Source organism: Canis lupus, chromosome 2, assembly GCF_048164855.1.
Source record: "Canis lupus baileyi chromosome 2, mCanLup2.hap1, whole genome shotgun sequence".
Lineage (NCBI taxonomy): Eukaryota > Metazoa > Chordata > Mammalia > Carnivora > Canidae > Canis > Canis lupus.
In genome coordinates this window covers 57,121,795-57,142,795 of record NC_132839.1, presented here as the reverse complement: position 1 = coordinate 57,142,795, position 21,001 = coordinate 57,121,795, and the positions used below count along the sequence as shown (strand labels likewise).

The 21,001-nt window shown below is 38.3% G+C and overlaps 1 protein-coding gene and 1 long non-coding RNA gene across 4 annotated transcripts in view; one reads left to right on the top strand and one right to left on the bottom strand.

The window, feature by feature from the left end:
- ADAMTSL3 (ADAMTS like 3) overlaps positions 1-21,001 on the bottom strand; it is a 338,402-nt gene that overhangs the window by 16,931 nt on the left and 300,470 nt on the right. The window contains exons 24-26 of one of the 3 annotated variants that reach the window (XM_072801608.1): positions 8,430-8,612; positions 6,140-6,256; positions 1,846-3,717 (exon numbers count right to left, since the gene is read on the bottom strand). In XM_072801608.1, coding sequence (XP_072657709.1) covers positions 3,644-3,717; positions 6,140-6,256; positions 8,430-8,612 — 374 coding nt within the window. In that variant the 3' untranslated portion in view covers positions 1,846-3,643. Of the gene's footprint in view, positions 1-1,845; positions 3,718-6,139; positions 6,257-8,429; positions 8,613-21,001 lie in introns of those variants that run through there. The other 2 variants (XM_072801605.1, XM_072801596.1) reach the window with 2 other exon arrangements.
- The window catches only part of LOC140618752 (uncharacterized), a 29,039-nt gene continuing 24,544 nt past the window's right edge, over positions 16,507-21,001 (top strand). The window contains exon 1 of the long non-coding RNA XR_012018829.1: positions 16,507-16,638. This is a non-coding gene — a long non-coding RNA (uncharacterized lncRNA). The remainder of the gene's footprint in view (positions 16,639-21,001) is intronic.

The window sequence follows — 21,001 nt, the reverse complement described above, 5'->3', positions numbered from 1 at the left end:
ATGGCTAAAGACCATCAGGAGCTGTGTCTTGGTTAGCCGAGGAGCACAGAGAGCAAACCATCCCCTAGTGCAAGGGCTCCTTTAAATTTCATGTTTCCTCCACTGACTTATTGTAATAACTGGGGAATGGTGGCCAGCATGGGGCCCTTGGACCACAGCCTGGAGAGGCGCTATTGGAGGCCAGCTGGACTTGCCAGAAAAATCCCAGAAAGAGGGAGGAGGTGCTCTGTGCAGTGGGCTGGCTCCTCGGCATTCTCCGAGCAGAGCCAAGAGGACGAGAGAGAAGGGTATCTCCAGGGGATGCTCTGACCGGTTCTAGTTCTCCAATGTGGACCAGGCGGAGAAATGAAAGACTGTTTAACAGGGACTGGGGATTAAGCACTAAGGTTAAAAATGCATTTCATTCCATTCTTACTTTTCCATTAATTCTTATCTAAACTTCAGCTTACTGCTGAAACTGCATAAATAATTTGTCGTGGAGACATCTGGAAAGGTAAGAATGGGAGTTTCCTTTAGCGAAGTTGAAGCTGACCACCTCCAATAATTATGGCTTTTTAATTTTAGTCCTCATTCCAAACAGCCTTTCCCTTCCTCTTTGACACTTGGTAAAAAAGATGAGATACAATACGATGATGACAGATTTGTGTGTGACCACAGAAGGTGCCAGATTTTCCTGTCACAATCACAAGTAATTGATGGCTACCAGCTGTGTCCACAGACTCCCTCACAGAGCAGAGCCATTTCTTTAACTTGTTGTTTTCCAGATTTTCCTTCTGATTTTTGAATTTTTGTCTTAAGTTGCATATGGCATCATTTGCAAAGCAGAACTGTATATATTTTTAGTTGGGCCCCCAGGATTACAGTTTATTTAAAACAATTTTTAAAAATAGCTGGGTTTATGGAGAACCTCATAGGTGAGGTGTACTGAATTAGACACTTGGTCATCAATTTTTCACTTAATCCTTATGGCCATCTTGTGAATTCGATCCATTTTATTTGCAGAAGTGTGAAAAAGCTAAGTGACTTGCTCAAGTCCCTTCACCCAGAACCCAAGTGTGTCTGACTTTACATTGAACTTTACTATGCCATATTTCACAAAGACACCTTGACACTTCATGACAGGACAAACATGCATTTCTTTAAAAACATGTGGTTTTTTTGTTTCTGTTTTTTAATTGAGGTGTAATTCACACACAATAAAATGCTCAGCAATCTGGTGTGCAGGTTTATGAGTTTTCACAATTGTATGTGTTCTTGTAACCATAATCCAAAGCAAGATATAAAACACTTCATCATCCAAAAAGTTTCCTCTGAATTTGATCAATTTTAATCATTAATTGAATTATTTTAATCAATTATTTTAATCCAAATTATTTTAATCAATTCCCCTAACCCTCCTTCCCAGGCAATTACTTGTTCATTTCCATAAGTATTCGTTATTAGTGTCATCTGCTCCTGGACTTCATTCATGTACTCTTTTGCATTTGGTTTCTTTTACTTCACATAAGATTTTTGAGATTAACTTGTATTGTTGTACATAGCCCATTCTCTATTGTTGCTGAATAATATTCCATCATATGAATATACTATACTTTGTTTATCTATTCTCCTTTTGGTGGCCAAAAGGAGAATATGAAGTGAAGGCTGCTATATACATTCTTGTACACATTTTTTTGTGAACATGTTTTCATTTTTCATTTACCCAGATATGGGCAAATATCTGTGAGCAGAATTGCTGTGTCAAAGGTAAGTGTATGCTTAGCTTTGTTAGAAACTAACACACAGTTTTCCAGAGTGGTTGTATTAGATTACACACCTACCACCCATACGTACAAAGAGTTTCAGTAGTTTCACATCCTTACTGAAATCTGGCATTGTCAGTCTTTTCATTTTCACTGTTCTAGTAAGTGTAAAATGGTATCTCTTTGTGGTTTTAACTGTCATTTCCCTGATGCCATCTGTAGATCTTTTGTGAACTATCTGTACAAGTTTTTGCCCATTGTTTTGGAGGGGAGGAGAGAGTTCACTGTTTTGTAGGAATTCTTTATATATTCTAGATATAAGTTCCTCATCAGACATATGTTGGGCCAATCTTTCTCCTAGCCTATGGCTTATCTACTTATATTCTTCATGGTGTGCTTGAACAGATTTTAATAATTGTGATGAGGTTCAATTTGATAATTTTTTGTTAATGGTTAGTGATTTTGGATACAAGAGCATTTGAAAAGTAGATCATATTTACTCCCATAAAAGACTTATCATTGCTTCATATGTGTTAGGACTATACTCTAGTCTTTTTTTAAATTGAAGTATAATTAACATAGAGTTGTATTAATTTCAGGTGTATAATACAGTGATTCGATAATTCTATACATTATTCAGTGCTCATCGTGATTAGTGTGCTCTTATCTCCTCACCAATTTCACCTATTCCCCATCCACCTCCCCTCTGGTAATAATCCATTTGCTCTCTGTGTTTTTTTTTTAATTTTTATTTATTTGTGATAGTCACAGAGAGAGAGAGACAGAGGGGCAGAGACACAGGCAGAGGGAGAAGCAGGCTCCACGCACCAGAAGCCCGACGTGGGATTCGATCCCGGGTCTCCAGGGTCGCGCCTTGGGCCAAAGGCAGGCGCTAAACCGCTGCGCCACCCAGGGATCCCTGTGTTTTTTTTTTTTTAATATCTTTTTGTTTCCTTGTTCATTTGTTTATTAGATTCCATACATGAGTGAGATTATATGGTATTTGTCTTTCTCTATCTCACTTATTTCACTTAGCTTTATACCCTCCAGGTCTATCCATGTTGTTACAAATGGAGAGATTTAATTCTTTTTATGGCTGAATAATATTCCATCGTATATATAAACATATCACATCTTCTTTATCCATTCATCTATTGATGAGCATTTGGGCTGCTTCCATATCTTGGCTATTGTAAATAATGCTGCTAAAAATATACGGGTGCATATACTTTTCAAATTAGTATTTTTATTTTCTTTGGATAGATACCTGAGTAGAATTACTAGACCATATGGCAGTTCTATTTTTAAGTGTTTGAGGCACCTGCATAGTGTTTTCCATAGTGGCTGTACCAATTTACTAATATTAGTATCAATAGTACACAAAAATTCCTTTTCCTCCACATCCTCGCCCATACTTGCCATTTCTTGTCTTTTTGATTCTAGTCTTTCTGATAGGTGTGTGATGATACCTCATTGTAGTTTTGATTTCCATTTTCCTAATTATGAGTGATGTTGAGCATCTTTTCATGTGTCTGTTGGCCATCTGAATGTCTTCTCTGGAAATATGTCTGTTTAGGTCTTCTGCCCATTTTTAATCAGATTATTTGTTATCTTGCTGTAGAGTTGTATAAGTTCTATATATATATTGCATATTAACCCCAGATGTATCATTCACAAATATCTTCTTCCATTCAGTAGGTTGTCTTTTTGTTTTGTTGATTGTTTCCTTCACTGTGCAGAAGCTTTTTATTTTGATGTAGTCCTAATAGTTTATTTTTGCTTTTGCTTCCCTTGCCCGAGGTTACATATCTAGAAAAATGTCTCTACAGACAATGTCAGAGAGATGACTGCCTGTGCTCTCTTCTAGGATTTTTATGGTTTCAGGTTTCACAATTAGATCTTTAGTACATTTTGAGTTTATTTTCATGTATAGTGTAAGAAAGTGGTCCAGTTTCATTCTTTGCATTGTATGATACTGGAATAAAAACAGACACCTAGATCAATAGAACAGAATAGAAAGCACAGAAATAAACCCTTGCTTATACGGCCAATTATTCTATAACAAAGTAGGTCAGAATATACAATGGGGAAAAGACAGTCTCTTCAACAAATGGTGCTGGAAGAATAGGAATAAACTCTAATCTTTACCTTGACCTTCAAAGGTCCTCAGCAACCTTCTAACTTCATTTCATATCTCCTCCCTCTCCTCCACTGTGCCCCCATCACATGAATTTTCTTTGTGTTTCTTGACCACATTAAGCTTGTTGCCACTTTATGGTTCTTGCACTCACTATTCCCTCTGCCAGAAATGCTCCTTCCTCATTCTTGTGTATGGAGGGTCCTATCTTTATTGTTTAGTCTGGGCTCAAGTATCACATCCTTGGAAGGCTGGTCCTGACTTTCTTCTCCAAGGTGGCAAGCACTGTGTTATCACCCTATTTTGTTTCCTTCAAAGCACTTACCACAGGGAAATATATGTTTCCTTGTTTATTGTCCATCTTTCCTACTGGGATGCCAAGTCCATGACAGTGGGGAGCTCTTCTGTCCTGTCCACTGCCAGACAGTGCATGTTATATATTAGGTACTCAAGCAGTATTTGTTAAATTAATAAACGAGTCTCTTTGAAATGTTAAGGTAAGGATCCATTGAAGGGCTGGCATATTCCAGAATGTATACATGTGTATGTGTGTGTATGTATGTGTGTAGGAGGGGTCAAACAAGGTAGGTAGTATTAATAAACCAAATGTTTAAATATTCCAAAGATTTCAACTTTCCAGCACTTTCAGCCTCATAAATACCTAATTTTTAAATTAATTGATTTGAAGGAGTTCCTTGATCTCATGTTCCCTTCCACATGGAATTCCTATCTGCCTTTGCACATCTGTCTCTGCCTGGAATGTTGTTCTTCCTCATCCCAGAACAAACATCATGGCCTGTGCAAAAACTTGGTTGTCTTCTCCAGAGTTAGGGCCCCTTTCTCAGTGCTGCCAGTGTAGTTGGTCATCTTTCTATTACAGCACTTGTCAAAATACCTATTTACATGCCTGCCTGTCTCTCTAGACTATGAGTGTTCCAAGGGCCAGGTCATCTCTGTACCCCAGCCTGGCAAAAGTAAGTGCCAGGCAAACACTTGTGTCTATCCAAAATTCAGATGTCAAATCCCAACATCCAACAAAATGGTCCTAGGACGTGGGGCCTTCAGGAGGTAATAAGGTCATGAGGGTGGAGCCCCCATGAATGGGATTAGTGCCCTTACAAGAGAGAACCCAGGGATCTTCTTCACTCCTGCCATGTGAGGAAACAGTGAAAAGATGGCCATCTGTGAACGAGCAAGTGGCCTCTCATCAGACACTTGATCTGCTTGTGCCTTGATCTTCGGCTTTGCAGCCTCCAGAATTTGGAGCAATAAATGTCTGCTGTTTATAAGCTACCCAGTCTATGGTTTTTGTTTTAACAGCCAAAATAGACTAAGACAAATGCTGAATGATGAATGGATTATAGTGCATTTCATAATGGTAGTATTATATCTGAAAGAGGAGAAGAAATATATAAATACTCCTGGGGAATAATGTCATAAATAATACAAGCTGGACTGTTTGATTGGTGGTCCAATACTATTTTCCTCTTCATGCTCTCTCTGCTTCTGAGAAGGTGGGGGCCTAGGAACTACATTTCTAGACTCTCTACCTACAAAGTTATCCTTTGGGATATGTTCTACAAAGGAGAGGCATTTGTTCAAGATTTAAAAGATCAAAATGATGTAGCCAGTATTATTCCTGTATAGGACATATAATAAAGCATGAAGTCCAATAGTAGCTTCTCTGTATCCTTCTGTGATTTACTCACTTCTGAGCTACAAGAATCTGAGATCATCAGTACTAGTTTCCTGCAATTTCAGCATTTTTGATTTTCTTAACTCTACTTCTTTCCCTTGGCCTCCTAAAGAGTTTTGTAACCTTGAAATACTAAGATTATGTTCTCCTGACCAAACAGTGATGCATAACAAAGTTAGTAAGTATAGGGAAAAAACTTATGAAAAGAGAAAAATGAAAGAATTGGTTCCAGAATTCTTAGCAAATCTTCCCTCTGTGAATATTTACCAAGTTGGCAATAGTTTTAAAACTGGAAAGCCAATCCCTATTTTATCACAAATAATGATGCACATTTGGGATATGAGCTCTGCAGGCTTCCTTGGGAGTGATTTCTTTTTCGAAAATGTTTCAATATGGAAGGAACAAATTGAGCCACAGAAGACTGAGGGCAAGGGGAGAGCTGGCCAAATGCCTAGGAAAAGTTTTACTTATTGAGAAGTGCAAAACATGGAGTCTTGCAGCTTAATCCTTTTCCCTGCATGTGCCTCACAAATGGTAAATCCCTAAAAAGTCAAAATCTCTGACCTGGAGGTAGGGGTTCTCCTGTTGGGTCATTACTGTTGGTTCCCGTGTTGGATGCCTGGAGCATATGTTTTTTGTGGTCCTTGGGAAATACACTTTTACTGTCCAAACGTCTTTGTTCTGAGGAAGAAAAAGAAAGAAGAAAGGAGCCTTTCTTTTCCAGTTAAACAGTATCAATTCTTGTCCCCACTTGGGTGTTTTTAAAAAAGACAACTACTAGGAAGTCAGCTCTTTCCAAATAAATGCTCTGTCTTGGATGCTCAGGCTCACACAGATCTGGGAGTTATGTGTGGGTTTGGGTGTGTGCATGCTACAGAGGCTGTTACAGCAATTTTGCTAACATGTGGTACTTCTGCATGTTTTCATGGTTTATAGCCTAATAAGATGAAAAAAAAAATAGATTCACCAAAATTCTAAAAGGGCTGGATGAGGCAGCTGAGAACAGCAGAGTTCTTCCACTCAAGAGGGGCCTTGGCAGCAGGAAAATGGATGATGTCTCATAGGGGACTTCACGTGGTGGGGAATGTGGGCTTTCAGAAAGGCCATGAAGCCTGAGCATAAGAGCAGGGCAGTGGAGGAATGCCATGTACTGTGCCATGTAAAACATTCTTGATTCCTCAGTCAAGTTAAGCAAAATGATGAGCTGCTTAGTGGAAGGGACTTCTGAGGGAAGAGGTGTGCAGGGCAGAGCTGAGATGACCACGCAGCTTCATAAGTGGAGAAGATCAGAAGCAAGGAATAAGGCTGGCACTTCTCAGAGCACGGGGAGGCATTCAAGAATAAGACAGGCTTGGCCAATTCAATCAGTTGAAAATCTTCCATTCCATAATCCTAGAAGACCACAGGGATCTTTGGGAAGAGTCAAATGGAGGTACACCACTGCCTTCCTGGTCAGCACTTATGGTCCACAAGGGGTAGTATGAAGAACATTCCAAGAGAAGGTTATATATTTAGACTCTAGGAAAAATTTCTGTGGGGGTCTCCTTATTTGTATAGTGGGATTAAAACTTCCCCCCAACCCTGTGCTATTGTAAATATCAGAGGAGTTAATGAACACCAAAGTGTTTTATGCATGATAACTGTTCTAACTGCCCACATTGGCATCTCCCATCTGTTCATGTCCCTGGGTGCCTCTAAATGACAGGAAGAAAAGCCATTGGGAAGGCTCTTTTCCATCAGTCCCTTGGTTCAGCAATGGATTCTCTAATAATGTCATGCCAGGTCTGCCAACAACTCAATTTCATTCATTTGTGAAACACTGATTTAATACTTAAATACACCTGTGTTAGGTACTAGAGCTATAAGGAGGAATAATAAATGATCCTTAATGTCCATGTGACTGACTTATGGGATCAATTCTCAATTGGTTCCAAATCCTGATGGGAAAGAGGAGTATTACTTACTGAGTCCTAAAACCTCAACAATTTAAAACCTATTTTGGTGACAAGAATCTGTTGAACTCCACATATTATCCTACAGATAGTAGAAGCAGCACTGAGCTTGTCACTCTGTGCCAAGGGGCACATGGTAATGAGCTTCTCCAAATTACACTACTGATCCAACTGTACGATGTCTTAAGACTCAGTTGATTAGTATTTAATGAATACGTACTATGTATCTCATTCTATATTATATCCTCAGAGTTGCAAAACAAATCACACATGGTGTCTATAATTAAAGGACCTACAATTTAGCTGAGGAAACAACTGGAGAGAAATGTGTGTTAGGACTTAATCAGATACTGAATGGTAAGACCAGAGAAAAGAGGTCAAACAAAATCCAGATAGGAACTCTTCTGTAAAAGGCAGAAGTTGGCCCTCCATTTTTCCAAAGAGAAAGGCAGTGAGGGACACATCTTCTTTGGAGAGCAGTGTGCCCAGAAGCCATACTTCAATGGAAATAGCATGTGCATGGCAGAGTCTATTGGATTATAGGGCAGGAACCCATGTTGACTACAACAGAGCTCGCTGCTAGCTTGGAATGGGGGTTGGGGTCAGCAGATAAGCAAATAAAGAGGCAGAAGCTGAAGGGTCTTGATTCTGAGCAGAAAACTTTATAAGTCAGTGTAGTTTTCTGGGCAGAGAAGTATTAGCAAGAAAGTCACAGCCTTCTATGAGGAGAACTGGTAGGACAAAATGTCAGACTTAGTGCTTGTTGTAAGTGGGGAGAGGGAAGCCATGGTTAAACCATTTAAGATCCATCTTGTTTATTCCTCAACTCCAGAATGACAAAACTGGGTCCTGCTTTGTATATATTACAGGAAGCACTTCAGCCAGAAGAATTTGACACTTACCCAGCACGTGGAGTACAGATGCTGCCACTGCCTTTCCAAGAACATTGGTGGCTGTGCAGACATAGGTTCCTTCATTTTCAAGGGAAACATTCTGCAACAACAGGGATCCATTGAAAAGCAAGGAAATATTGTCACTCAGAGATCCTCCTCTCTTCAACCAAGTTATATTAGGTTGAGGGACACCTTTGGAATAAAAACAAATATGACAAAGGCAAATTCCTTTAAGAATAGGGCCACAGAGCCATATGACAAATACCAGTTAGCATTTCGACCACAAGTTAATGAATGGATTTAATTACATGTAATAGGACAAGTGGCTATTTCTATACGTATAGCTCCTCTATAGCAGGTAGGGCACTCCATTAAAGCAAAGGGCTTTGGTCTACTATATATCTGACTAGTTTATGCAAGTAAGTCAATAGGAGCCAAAGAGGGTGGGATTTGCTCTATAGCAGAAAAAAAGTACAAAGTTCAGTGGGGGTAGTAGGAGAGTGGCTGGAAAAGAGCTGGTGGAGATGAAGGCAGAGACAGAGAGAAGTTCTCAGTGCTGAGTTATTGCAAAAAAAATCTCTGGAAAGCAAACATATCTACTGCATATCTTTATTTGCTGTGCAGGAGCAACAAAACATTCATCCTTCAGAAAAAATATAAAATCTTTAGGGAAAAAAACTTGTTCATTAATACTGCTGTAAAAGAGGATACTTTCAGGGAACACAACATGTTGAGTTTCAAGTCTGGATTGACATAGCAAGGTGCAGAGACTATAAGCGACATCCCTGGACACAGAGTGGAGCATGAGAAATCAAAAGAATTTCTTCCTCTAAATCTAGAGAAGTCTTAGAATTTTGCTGGGATATGAGATGCAAAGCTCAGGGGAACCTCCCTTGGTTCTTAAGAGCGAGAGCAGCCTCAGAAAATCCTGAGATCCAGCTAGGTAAGGTAAGTGGTTTTGATGAGGTGCTCTCCTCCTGCAGTGCTCTGCTTAGAGGGAAGGTGCAGGCCTGGTGAGGCTTCCTGACAAAAGAGAGGTGTCACCACTATCATCACATTTGCAATGCTCCCTACTGTGGGCAAAATGCATGCACCATGAATGCTGTGACACTGATTCCCACAGTTGTTTCCTGACCTGGGAAGTGGGTCTTGTTAGCTCCACCTTACAGCTGAGAAAGCTGGTCAAGGCAATACTAGGCTGGAACCCGAATTCCCAGAAAAGTGCTAATCACACATACATGTGTCTTTTCAGTTATTTCTTCTACAAACACACACATATATATAGAGGAGTTGAAATCTCCCAAGGTCTCCAGTTAGTAAACACTGGAGTCAAGATTCACACCCATGTGGTTTATTCCAGAACTGATCTTTTAACCACAATGTAGGTAGGTCTTGCACACTCCTTGATCAATTTATTCTGAAGCACCTTATAGTGTTCATTGCCAAAGTAAGCAGACTTTCTTTTTTTTTTTTTGTAAGCAGACTTTTAAAAAATATAGCTTATGGTCGTTTATTGCTGACAATAATAAAGCTACGGGAAATTATGAACACTTGTATATTTCTCTTATATTGTCAGGTTACAGTGGATCCCTAAACAATATGGGGGCTAGGGATGCTGACTCCTCTCCCCGGCACAGTCAGAATTCCATAAGTAACTTTTGACTCCTCCAAAACTTAACTACTAACAGCCTGCTGTTGAACAGAAGCCTTACCAATAACCTAAACAGCCAACTACATATATTTTGTGTGTTAGATGTATTACATTCTGTATTTTTGCAGCTAGAAAAAATGTTATTAAGAAAACCATAAGGAAGAGAAAATGCATTTAAAGGACTGTACTGTATTTATTTTTAAAAAATCCATTTAAAGGTAGGCCTATGCAGTTCAAATTTGTTTTGTTCAAGGGTCAACTGTATTTGGAATAGTTTTCAATTGACTTTTTTTTAAGGTAAACAACCAGGGATGTCTGGGTGGCTCAGTCAGTTAAACATTTAACTCTACATTTTGGCTCAGGTCATGATCTCAGGGTCGAGATCGAGCCCTGCATTGGGTTGTGTGCTGGGCATACAGCCTGCTTAAGATTCTCTCTCTATCAATCTCCCTTTGTATTACCCCTGTCATTTACACTCTCTCTAAAAAATAAATTAATTAATAAACTAATAAAATTTAAAAGAATAAAAGGCATACAATCATATCTATACATAGTGACAATTGTATCTTTTTCCAATATTTATATCTATTATTTCTAACTATTGCATTGCATTGATTAATGTCTATAAAACAATACTGAATAAGAATAGTTACAATAGGCATATTTGTCTTATTTCCAACTTTAAAGGAAATATTACTAAAGCTTCCTCCTGATGCATGATGTTTCCTTTTGGTTTCTGATAGTTGTCAAATCAAAGAAATTTCTTTTTATTTCTAGCTGACATGGAAATTTCTAAGTCTCTGAGTTGATACTGAGTTTAATTTTCTTATTCTAAAATTAAAATATTTAGAGCTATTAATTTTCTTTTGAGTACAACTTTGACAATATATCTTATATTCTGAAATGCAATACAACTATAGCCATTCATTCATTCAAAAAAATGTTTCTGAAGTGCCTACTCTATGTGAGGCTCAATCCCGGGGCTAAGGATATAAGGATGAACTAAGTTCCTCAAGAAACTTAATTTAAGAAAAAGAAACTTAATTTTCAGAGAGGGCTTTGGAGAGAAACAGGCAATTGCAATAAAAGGAGATAAAAGTTTCTGGTAAAGGCAAACACTGGATGTCATCACATGGAAGCTGCACTTAATGCAGACTGAAGAGGTGGGAAGATCCCCACATGAAGGATCACCTAGGCTAATACCTTAGGACAAGTAGGAACATGTCAAGCAAAGGGGATAGCAGTGGTGAGGAGACTGTTTTAGGCACAGGGAACAGTAGGCATAAAGTCCTAGACACAAAGTAAAACACAGTGCACTTGGGGGATCATGGAAGTTTACTATGACTGGAGCTTAAAATGCATGGAAGAGGAGTGAGGAAAGAGGAGGTGAGAAGTGAGCAGGTGTCAGTCAAATGCAAATTTATTATCCACAGTAAAGAATGCAGTTGAATTTATTTTAAGGGAAATAGGAAACATTTAATTATTTTAAGCAATAATTATTTTAAACACTCTGAAAATATCAGATTGGTGCTTTGGAAATATCATCCTGGGTGGCTTAGTCAATCAAGCATCTGACTCTTGATTTTGGCTCAGGTCATGATCTCAGGGTCATGAGACTGAACCCCACATCAGGCTCCACAGTGGAGCCTCCCTTCCCCTCTCCCTCTGCCCCTCTCCCACCGCTTGTACTCCTGCTCAAGAAAGATAAAAAAGAAAGAAAGAAAGAAAGAAAGAAAGAAAGAAAGAAAGAAAGAAAGAAAGAAAAAAAGAAAGAAAGAAAGAAAGAAATATCAGCCTGGATGTGTTGTAAAACAAGGAAGATGGGCGACCAGGGTCAGGAGGACCAGTAGGGAAGTTATAAGTGAGAGATGAGAGACAAAGGTAGGACAATGAAGGCAGGAGCAGTGGGTTTAGAGAGATACAGGTTAACCTAGCACATATCAAGGAGGAAAAAAAACAATAGGACTTGGTGATTGACTTTACATAAGGAAGTAAAGGAGAGAGGATTTAAGGATGACATGCAGATAGATGGTGGTGCCATTAGCTGAAGCAGGGGAAACCAGAGAAGGAGTAGACCTGCCAGGAGTACATGAGAAATTATTGTAAGTGTGTTGACAGCAATTTAGCATAATCTTCCAAAATTACAGTTACATTTATTTTTTTCTAGGAATTAATGCTATCAATATACCTGCGTACAAAATGCTCCATTTACACAGTTATATAAAAGCAAAATATTGAAAACAAGTCACATATCTAACAATAGGGACCCATTAACTTCTAGTATATCAATGTAATAAAATATTGATGATATACTCAAATTACTGAAAGAAAAAAGTAGCCAACCAAGAATACACCTAGCAAAACTGTCCTTCAGAAATGAAAGAGGAATAAAGACTTTCCCAGACAAACAAAAGCTGAGTGAGTTCTTCATCACTAGACCTGCCTCATAAGAAATGGTAGAGTTCTGCAAGTTAAAATGAAAGGACACAAAACAACACAAAAGCATGTGAAAGTATAAAACTTACTGAAGATGCTAAATATATACACAAATACAGAATACTATTATACTGTAATGGAGCTGTATAAGTCACTTTTAACTCTAGTATAAAAGTTAAAAGACAAAAGCAGTGAGACTATAAATGTGAAAAGCTGTTAATGGATACTCAATTTAAAAACATGTAAAGTGTGACATCAGTAATACAAGTAGGATAACAGAGAGGTAAAAAATGTGTAGTTTTTGTATTAGATTGAAGTTATGTTGTAATCACCTTAAAATAATCAATTATAACTATTTTATGATTTATATAACCCCCCAATAACCACACACAAAAAAACCTATAGTAGATATGCAAAAACCAAAACCAAAAAACAAAAAATAAATTAGGTACAAATAAGGAAGATAAGGAATAAAAGCCAATAGAAAATATTAACAAAAATAAGATGCTTTTTAAAAAGATTTTATTTATTTATTCATGAGAGACACAGAGAGAGAGAGTGAGAGAGAGAGAGAGAGAGACACAGGCAGAGGGAGAAGCAGGCCCCATGCAGGGAGCCTGACATGGGACTCGATCCCAGGTTTCCAAGATCACACCCTGAGCTGAAGGCGGCACTAAGCCGTTGAGCCACCCAGGCTGCCCAGATGCTTTTTTTAAAAAAATAATAAAATAAAATAAAAATATAAACTAAACTGACAAACCTTTATCTAAACTTACTAAAAATCTTAAGAGGATTCAAATAAATAAAATAAATGAAAAAGGAGACATTAAGACTGATGATACAGAAACCAAAAGGATCACAAGAGACTATTATGGGTAATTATACACCAAACCTAGAAGAAATGTATATGTTCACAGAAACATACAAACTACCAAGACTGAATAATGAAGAAACTACAAAATTAAACGGACATGAATAATGTACAAGAAAATTGAATCAGTAATCCAAAACTTTCCAACAAACCAAAGTCCAGAAACAGAAGACTTCACTGGTGAATTATACTAAACTTTTAAAGAATACAATCCTTCCTAAATTCTTCCAAAACATTTAAGAGGAAGAAATACTTCTAACCTCATTTTGTGAGGCCAGCATTGTCCTGACACCAAAGCCAGACAAAACACTGCAAGAAAAGAGAACTATAGGTCAACATCTCTGATGAATGCAGATGCAAAAATACTCAAAAAAATTAGCAAACTGAATTCAATAACACATGAAAAGGATCATCTAACATCACCAAGTGGGATTTATTCCTGGGACACAGTAAATTAATTAATGTGACAGACTATATTAACAGAATGAAGCATAAAAACCACATGACCATCTCAAAAGATGGAGAAAAAGGATTCAACAAAATCCAACACTCTTTCATGATAAAAACTCTAAACAAACTAGATATAAAAGGAATTTACCTCAACATAACAAAGTCCCTATATGACAAACCCACAGCTAATGTCATATGCAATGATGAAACTGAAAGCTTTTCCTCTAAGACCAGGAACAAGCCACTCTTGACACTTGTATTCAACATAGTACTGGAAGTCAAAGAGTATTTAGGCAAGAAAAAAAAAAGCCACTGGAAATGAAGAAAGTAAAATTATCTCTGCTTTAGATGACATGATCTTTTATGAAAAAATCCTAAAGATTACACACACACACACACACACACACAAAGAACCAGAATGAATAAAGTTGAAGGATACAAAATCAACATACAAAAATCAGTTGCATTTCTATACACTAACAACGAAATATCTAAAAAGGAAATTAGGGGCAGCCCGGGTGGCTCAGCAGTTTAGCACCGCCTTCAGCCCAGGGTATGGTCCTGGAGACCTGGGATCAAGTACCGCATCAGGCTCGCTGCATGGAGCCTGCTTCTCACTCTGCCTGTGTCTCTGCCTCTCTCTCTCTCTCTCTCTCTCTCTGTCTCTCATAAATAAAATAAAATAAAATAAATAAAAAGGAAATTAAGAAAATAATCACATTTACAATAGCATCAGAAAGAATAAATACTTAGAAATAAATTTAACCAAGGAGGTGAAAGGTTTACACACAGAAAAGTACAAAGCATCCATGAAAAAAATTAAAGACACAAATAAATGGAAAGGCATCCCATTTTCCAGGACAGGAAGACTTAATATTGTTAAAATATTCATACTACCCAAAGCAATCTACAGATTCAATGCTATCCTCATCAAAATCCCAATGGTATTTTTAAAAATAGAGAAAACAATCCTAAACTTCATATGGAATCACTGAAGACACCAAATAGGCAAAGCAATATCAAGAAAAAAGAACAAAGCTAGAGGCATCACACTTCCTGATTTCAAAATATATTACAAAGCTATAGTAATTGAAAGAGAATGGTACTAGCATTAAAAACAGGCACACAAACTAATGGAACACAATAGAGAGCCCAGAATTAAACCCACATAAATACGGCCAACTAATCTTTGACAAGGGTACCAAGAACACACAATGGGGAAAGGACAGTCTCCTCAACAAATGGCGTTGAAAACAATCAGATACCTCACATATAAAAGAATGAAATTGCACCCCCAAGAATGAAATTGTAAAATATGTGTATTTTACACCATACACAAAAACGAACTAAATACATATACATACACATATACATAACTAAATACATATATATATACACATGTATATTATATATATATATATAAAGTCAGATATAAATATGACTAAAATATGTTCACAGAAGCAGAGAATAGAATGGTGATCACCATTCTGAATGGGATCAGAGGGAAGGAGAAATGGAGAACCATGGTTCAACTGGTATTAAGTTTTCATTAATGCAGGATGAATTAGTTCTAGAGATTTGCTGTACAGCAGAGTGCCTATTGTCAACAGTACTGAATTATGCACTTAAAATGTGTTGAGAATCTCGTATTAAGTGCTCTTACCACAAAAAAGGGTGCACAAGTGTTGGAAGTGATGGATATGTGTATCACCTTCATTGTGATAATGGTTAATGAGTATGCATATATCCATCCTCATCAAACTGTAAATATTAAGTGCATGTGATCTTTTGTATCTCAATCATATTTCAAAAATACTGTTTAAAAAAAAAGAAACATTTTCAGCTGAAAAATACAAGGTATAGAATGGTGTGTTGAATATACTAACCTTTATATAAGAAAGAAAAACCTAAGAATTCATGCTTGCATAGAGAATCTCTACAAGGATTCATTAAGAATCTAATGAAGGCGCTTACCTGGGTGTGTGGGGCGCAGGTGCAAGGGAGTGGAAATAGGGGATGAAGAAAGACTTTTCATTCTATGATGTCCTTGGAATGCCTTACCTATCTCTAAATTTTATTTTTTGGAAAGATTTTATTTATTCACGAGAGATCGAGAGAGAAGCAGAGACATAGGCAGACGGAGAAGCAGGCCCCCCACAGAAAGCCTCATGAGGAACTGCATCCCAGAACCCCCAGATCACGACCTGAGCCAAAGGCAGAGGCTCAACCACTGAGTCAATGAGGCACCTTACCTATCTCTAAATTTTAAAAAGTTAGTTAAAAAACTCAAATGACATCTCCTAGATCACCAATTCTCCTAGGATAAAGAAAGGTGAGGTTTTCCTTCCTACATCTTTCCCCTATCCTTTTTTTTTTTCTTCTGACATAAACTGGGATTTGAAATTCAGGTCATTTTACATTGTTACTTCTCATTATATATTTCCTTTTAAACATTTTTTTGAGATTTTCAATCTATTTTTTCAGTCACTAAAGTAAACTCTTAAATTCTGTATTTAAATTGTTCCAATATTTCAGTGTGATTGCTCTTATGCTGCAATATCTCTGTGATCATAATTAAGATGCATTTCTTGCTTGACAGGGCAAGGGCAGCATCTTGGTAGTATTTTTCCCACAAATGTAGGTCAGTGAGTAGGATTGATTATGAATCCTTGAGTGGGTGAGAACATTTTCTCTTATCACTAAGAAACAGCTTAGCTGGTCACAGAATTGGAGTGTTGCGATGCACCTTCCCCCAAACGGCTCATGCTGCCCATTGTCATCTGGGCCTTCACACTATGAAGGAGTCTGAGGCAAGCCTATTTTTTATTATCCTTTAAGTAATCTGTTATCATCTCCTTTTTTCTTTTTGGATTCCTGCAGGATTCTTTCTATGATCAAAATTTTCAAAACGTTTGCTAGGGTATGATCATGAGATAGTATTACTTGCTCATCCATTTTGCCTGGAACACTCTGGGGCTTTGGATCTGTAAACGAGTCATTGATTCCTTCCATTCAGTAAAACTTACCTTCTCTCTCTCTCTCTCTCTCTCTCTCCGTTATATGTCTCTAAGTTCTGTGTCTGTTCCTTTTGCTCCATTCTCTCGCTCAGGAACACCAATAGTTGATTAACGTCTTTCCTCCATGTCCATCACCCAGGTATCATTGTTTTTAGCTCTCTGCTCTTTTCCTTGGCATTCTGCAAGCAATTCTGAAACTTGCTCCTACTTTGCTCATTTCATTTAGAGTGTTTTATTTTTCTGCTTCTAATTTGGCTTTATTTTTGATTGATTTTTAAAAGTCTTTCCAGCCACTATTTTAATTTCTGCCTCTCTTCTAGCTGGTTTTCCCCCCAGCTTTATTGAAATATGATGGACATAAAACATCATGCATTTTAAACATGTGCAACATGTTGGTTTGATGCGTTTGTATATTGCAAAATGACTGCCAGCATCCCCTTCATTAGCTAACACCTGCATGGTGTCATATAGTTACCATTGCTTTTTTTGAGGTAAGCACATTTAAGATTTACTCTCTTAACAACTTTAAGTTAAATAAACTAACAAATTAAAGTTTAGCGTTTTAAAATTTCTCTTTGTTTTCATCTTGCTTTTCTAGAGTTTTGGGGAGACACAATACATACACTACCTCACATTCACTTTTCTGATACAGTGGATACTCTTCATGGGCCTCTTGAGTGCTTATTCTACATCATTTTTGCTGCATAACCTCGGTGTTCTGACTCAGAACTCTGATGAGCAGAAATCCCTTGTGGCCTCACCCGGGTCCAAACAGACACTTTGGCTCCCAGTGCTACAGATGCTTGGTGTCTTTTGCACATTTTATTATTATTTCAAATGGTAACATTAGGAAGAGCAAACTCTGCTGAAAGACCACAGTAGTGAATTTGTGGTTTCCTGAATATCTTAGATCATATTGCTCAAAACTGACAAGAGTAAGGGCAAGAGACTGTGTTAAACTATCTCCTGGGATCCCCCTCCACTTTAAGATATGTGTGAGATCAATTCGTTCATTCATCCGCTCACCCTTCCTTTTATATATTTATTCAACTCATGTTTTTTTATGTGCTTTCTATGACCAGCACTCCTTCAGAGCATCTTTACTGCATTAATCTCAGGCCTCCCCAGTAGGCTGTGACGACAGTGTCTGGCAAAGAGTAGACATATGCATATCTGCTGAATGCATAAAGGAGTGAACAAAGGGATGGATCTCCTAGAAGAAAATCATTTTATCTCGAGGATACATCAGTGTGACTTTTTGGTTACTCATGGCAATGTTCTTTTCCAAGGTAATAAAATACGGACTCTGTGGTGAAATCTTCATACGTTCATGCACATTTATTTTGGAATCCATGGTAGCTTGGAGAAGGGCTGTATTAGCTAGGAAGAAAATAATCTCCTTAAATATTTTGATTAAAAAAGTGTAAAGCATTTCAAAAATCTCTTCAAACACTTCTCCAGTCTCCATATATGTGAATTTAAATTATTCACTAATTGGAGGAGATTCCTTTAAGAGCTCCCATGGAGTAATCCTCCAGTGGCTAAATATTTTTGAAAGCAATACATAAGTTTGAAAAAACATTATAATTCAAGGATCTTAGTGAATTCAGACTTATCTTCTATAATTAGTCTAAATAAATGGGGTTTTCTCAAGTTATAAAACCTCTTCCAGGAGGAGACCCTGAAGCATTTCAGATGCATTGGCTTCATCATTATGCCTCCATGGTAGGAAGCATGTAAGCAATAGTGCTGTAAATTCTAACTTGAAAGGAGGTTTATTCAAGGCCTTTAGCCAGACTGTACATGTGGGGGTTTCATTCAGGCAGAAGGGACAGCAGGTGCTTTGGCTCGGAAGCAGATTCCTCACATGGAGTCTATTAACCTCAGGGTCTCTAGGTGGAAGTCAGGGTTCCATGACCTTTTCAGTAACGTTAGCTGACATTCAGCATTTCCATCAACTATGAACACAAGCAACAACCAAGGTAGCAGTATTTTTGACTCTGCTGCTCATGGAAACCACAGAGAAATATTTTCATTTCACATTACAATCGTTGCAGATATCTCAACATATCTTCTACGCCACCACAACTTCAAAATTATGGTAGTTATTGGACCTGATTGTAGATTTTGAAGTGATCGCATTAGGAAAGAAGCACTTATATTATTAGATCATACTTTTGATTTATTAACATTTTCATATCTGGATTTTGAGAATTAGTTTTCTTTATAATATGATGTGTTTTATTTTCTGCATTTGAAAATACTATTCTGAGAAGCAACTCCATAGACTTCTTCAGCACACTCCTACTTTGGAGGATCATGAAAGAACAGTGGGGTTGCAGAGGTGTGAGCAAGGGAGGTGAGGTAGGAAACAAGGTCAGAGAAGTGGCAGGTTGCTGTGTGTGTGTGTGTGGGGGGGGTGCTCTGATCATGGCCTCACCAGTCACTGTGAAGATTTGGCTTTTATTCTAAAGGATTTAAGGAATGGCATGAGATCTTTTGAAGAATTGTTTTGACTGCCTGAACAGATCTCAGGGTGCAAGGGCAGAGGTGGGGGGACCAGAGAGGCAGGCAGTTATAACAATCCAGCTGAGAGATGATGGTGGGGTGAACCAGTGTGGTAACAATGAAAGTGGTGAGAAGTGGTCAGGCTGAAGGTGGATATGTTTTGAAGAATCCATCAAAGGAATGGCGGGGGGTGGGGGGGTGCTCCAGAGAGGTGTGAGAGAAACACAGATCAAAAATGATACCAAGATTCCTGGCCCAAGCACCTGAAATAATGGCATTGCCACTCTCTAAGATAAGAAAGTTATGAGAGCAGACCACTTGGGAGCAAAACTCAGGAGTTCAGTTGAAATTTGTTAGGTTTGACACATCTGATAGTCATGGGGAGATGCTGAGCAGGTACTTGGATCTGTTTACCTAGCACTTAGAGGAGAGGTCTGGGCTGGAAATACAATTTGGGAGTTGTCGGCATATAGATGACATTGAATCCTTGAGCATGTATGAGGTTGAGAAAGGAGTGAGGACAGCCAGAGAATGGAAAATGTCTGAGGCTGGCCCTGAGGCACTTCCCCCAGTAGACTAGAGAGATGAAGTGAAAGCAACATAGGAAGGCTGAAAATGAATATGTGACAGAGCGGGAGTAGAATGGAGAGAGTGGTTTCCCAGAAGCTGAGAAGAAAGTATTTCCAGAAGGAAGGAATAAGCAATTGTCAAAATGCAATCACAACCAGAATGGCTAAGATCACAAAGACAAGCAATAGCAGGTGTTGGTGAGGATACAGAGAAAAAGGAATCCTCGTGCCTGTTGGTGGGAATGCAAAGTGGTGCAGCCACTGTGGAAAACATTGTGTGGAGGTCCCTCAAAAACGTAAAAATAGAACCACCATAGGATCCAGCAATTCCACTCCTGAGAATTTACCCAAAGAAGACGAAAACACTAATTCAAAGGGATACATGCACTCCTATGTTAATAGCAGCATTATCTACAGCAGCCAAATTACTGAAACGGCCCAAGTGTCCATCAATAGATGAATGGATAAAGAAGACGTGGTATAGATATATGATTATTACTCAGCCATACAAAGAACGACATCTTGCCATTTGCAACGATGTGGATAGAGCTAGACGGTATTATACTGAATGAAATAAGTCAGAGAAAGACAATTATCACATGATTTCACTCATATGTGGAGTTTAAGAAACAAATGAACAAAGGGAAAAAAGAGAGATAAGCCTAAACACAGACTCTTAACTAGAGAACAAGCTGGTGGTCACCAGAGAGGGGAGGCGGATGGGGGGCTGGGGGGAAACAGGTGAAGGGGATGAGGGTTACACTTGTCACAGCACTGAGTAATGTATAGAGTGGCTGAGTCACTATATTGTACACCTGAAACTAATACAACACTATTAAAAAAAGACTGATGATCCTCCCAGACCAGTGCCATCAGCAAGCCCCCACATGCCTCAAACTCTACATGCCCCATGGCAATGGTATCTCCCTCCTCCTCTGCTCCTCATCATCATTACAATGACCCAGCTACCGGGCCACTCACCCTGGAGCCTCAGAGCCACTCCTGGCTCCCACCTTCTTATCCTCCATGGGTAATTTGCCCCCAAGTTTGTAAAAATCACTTCTAATTTAGAACTCCCT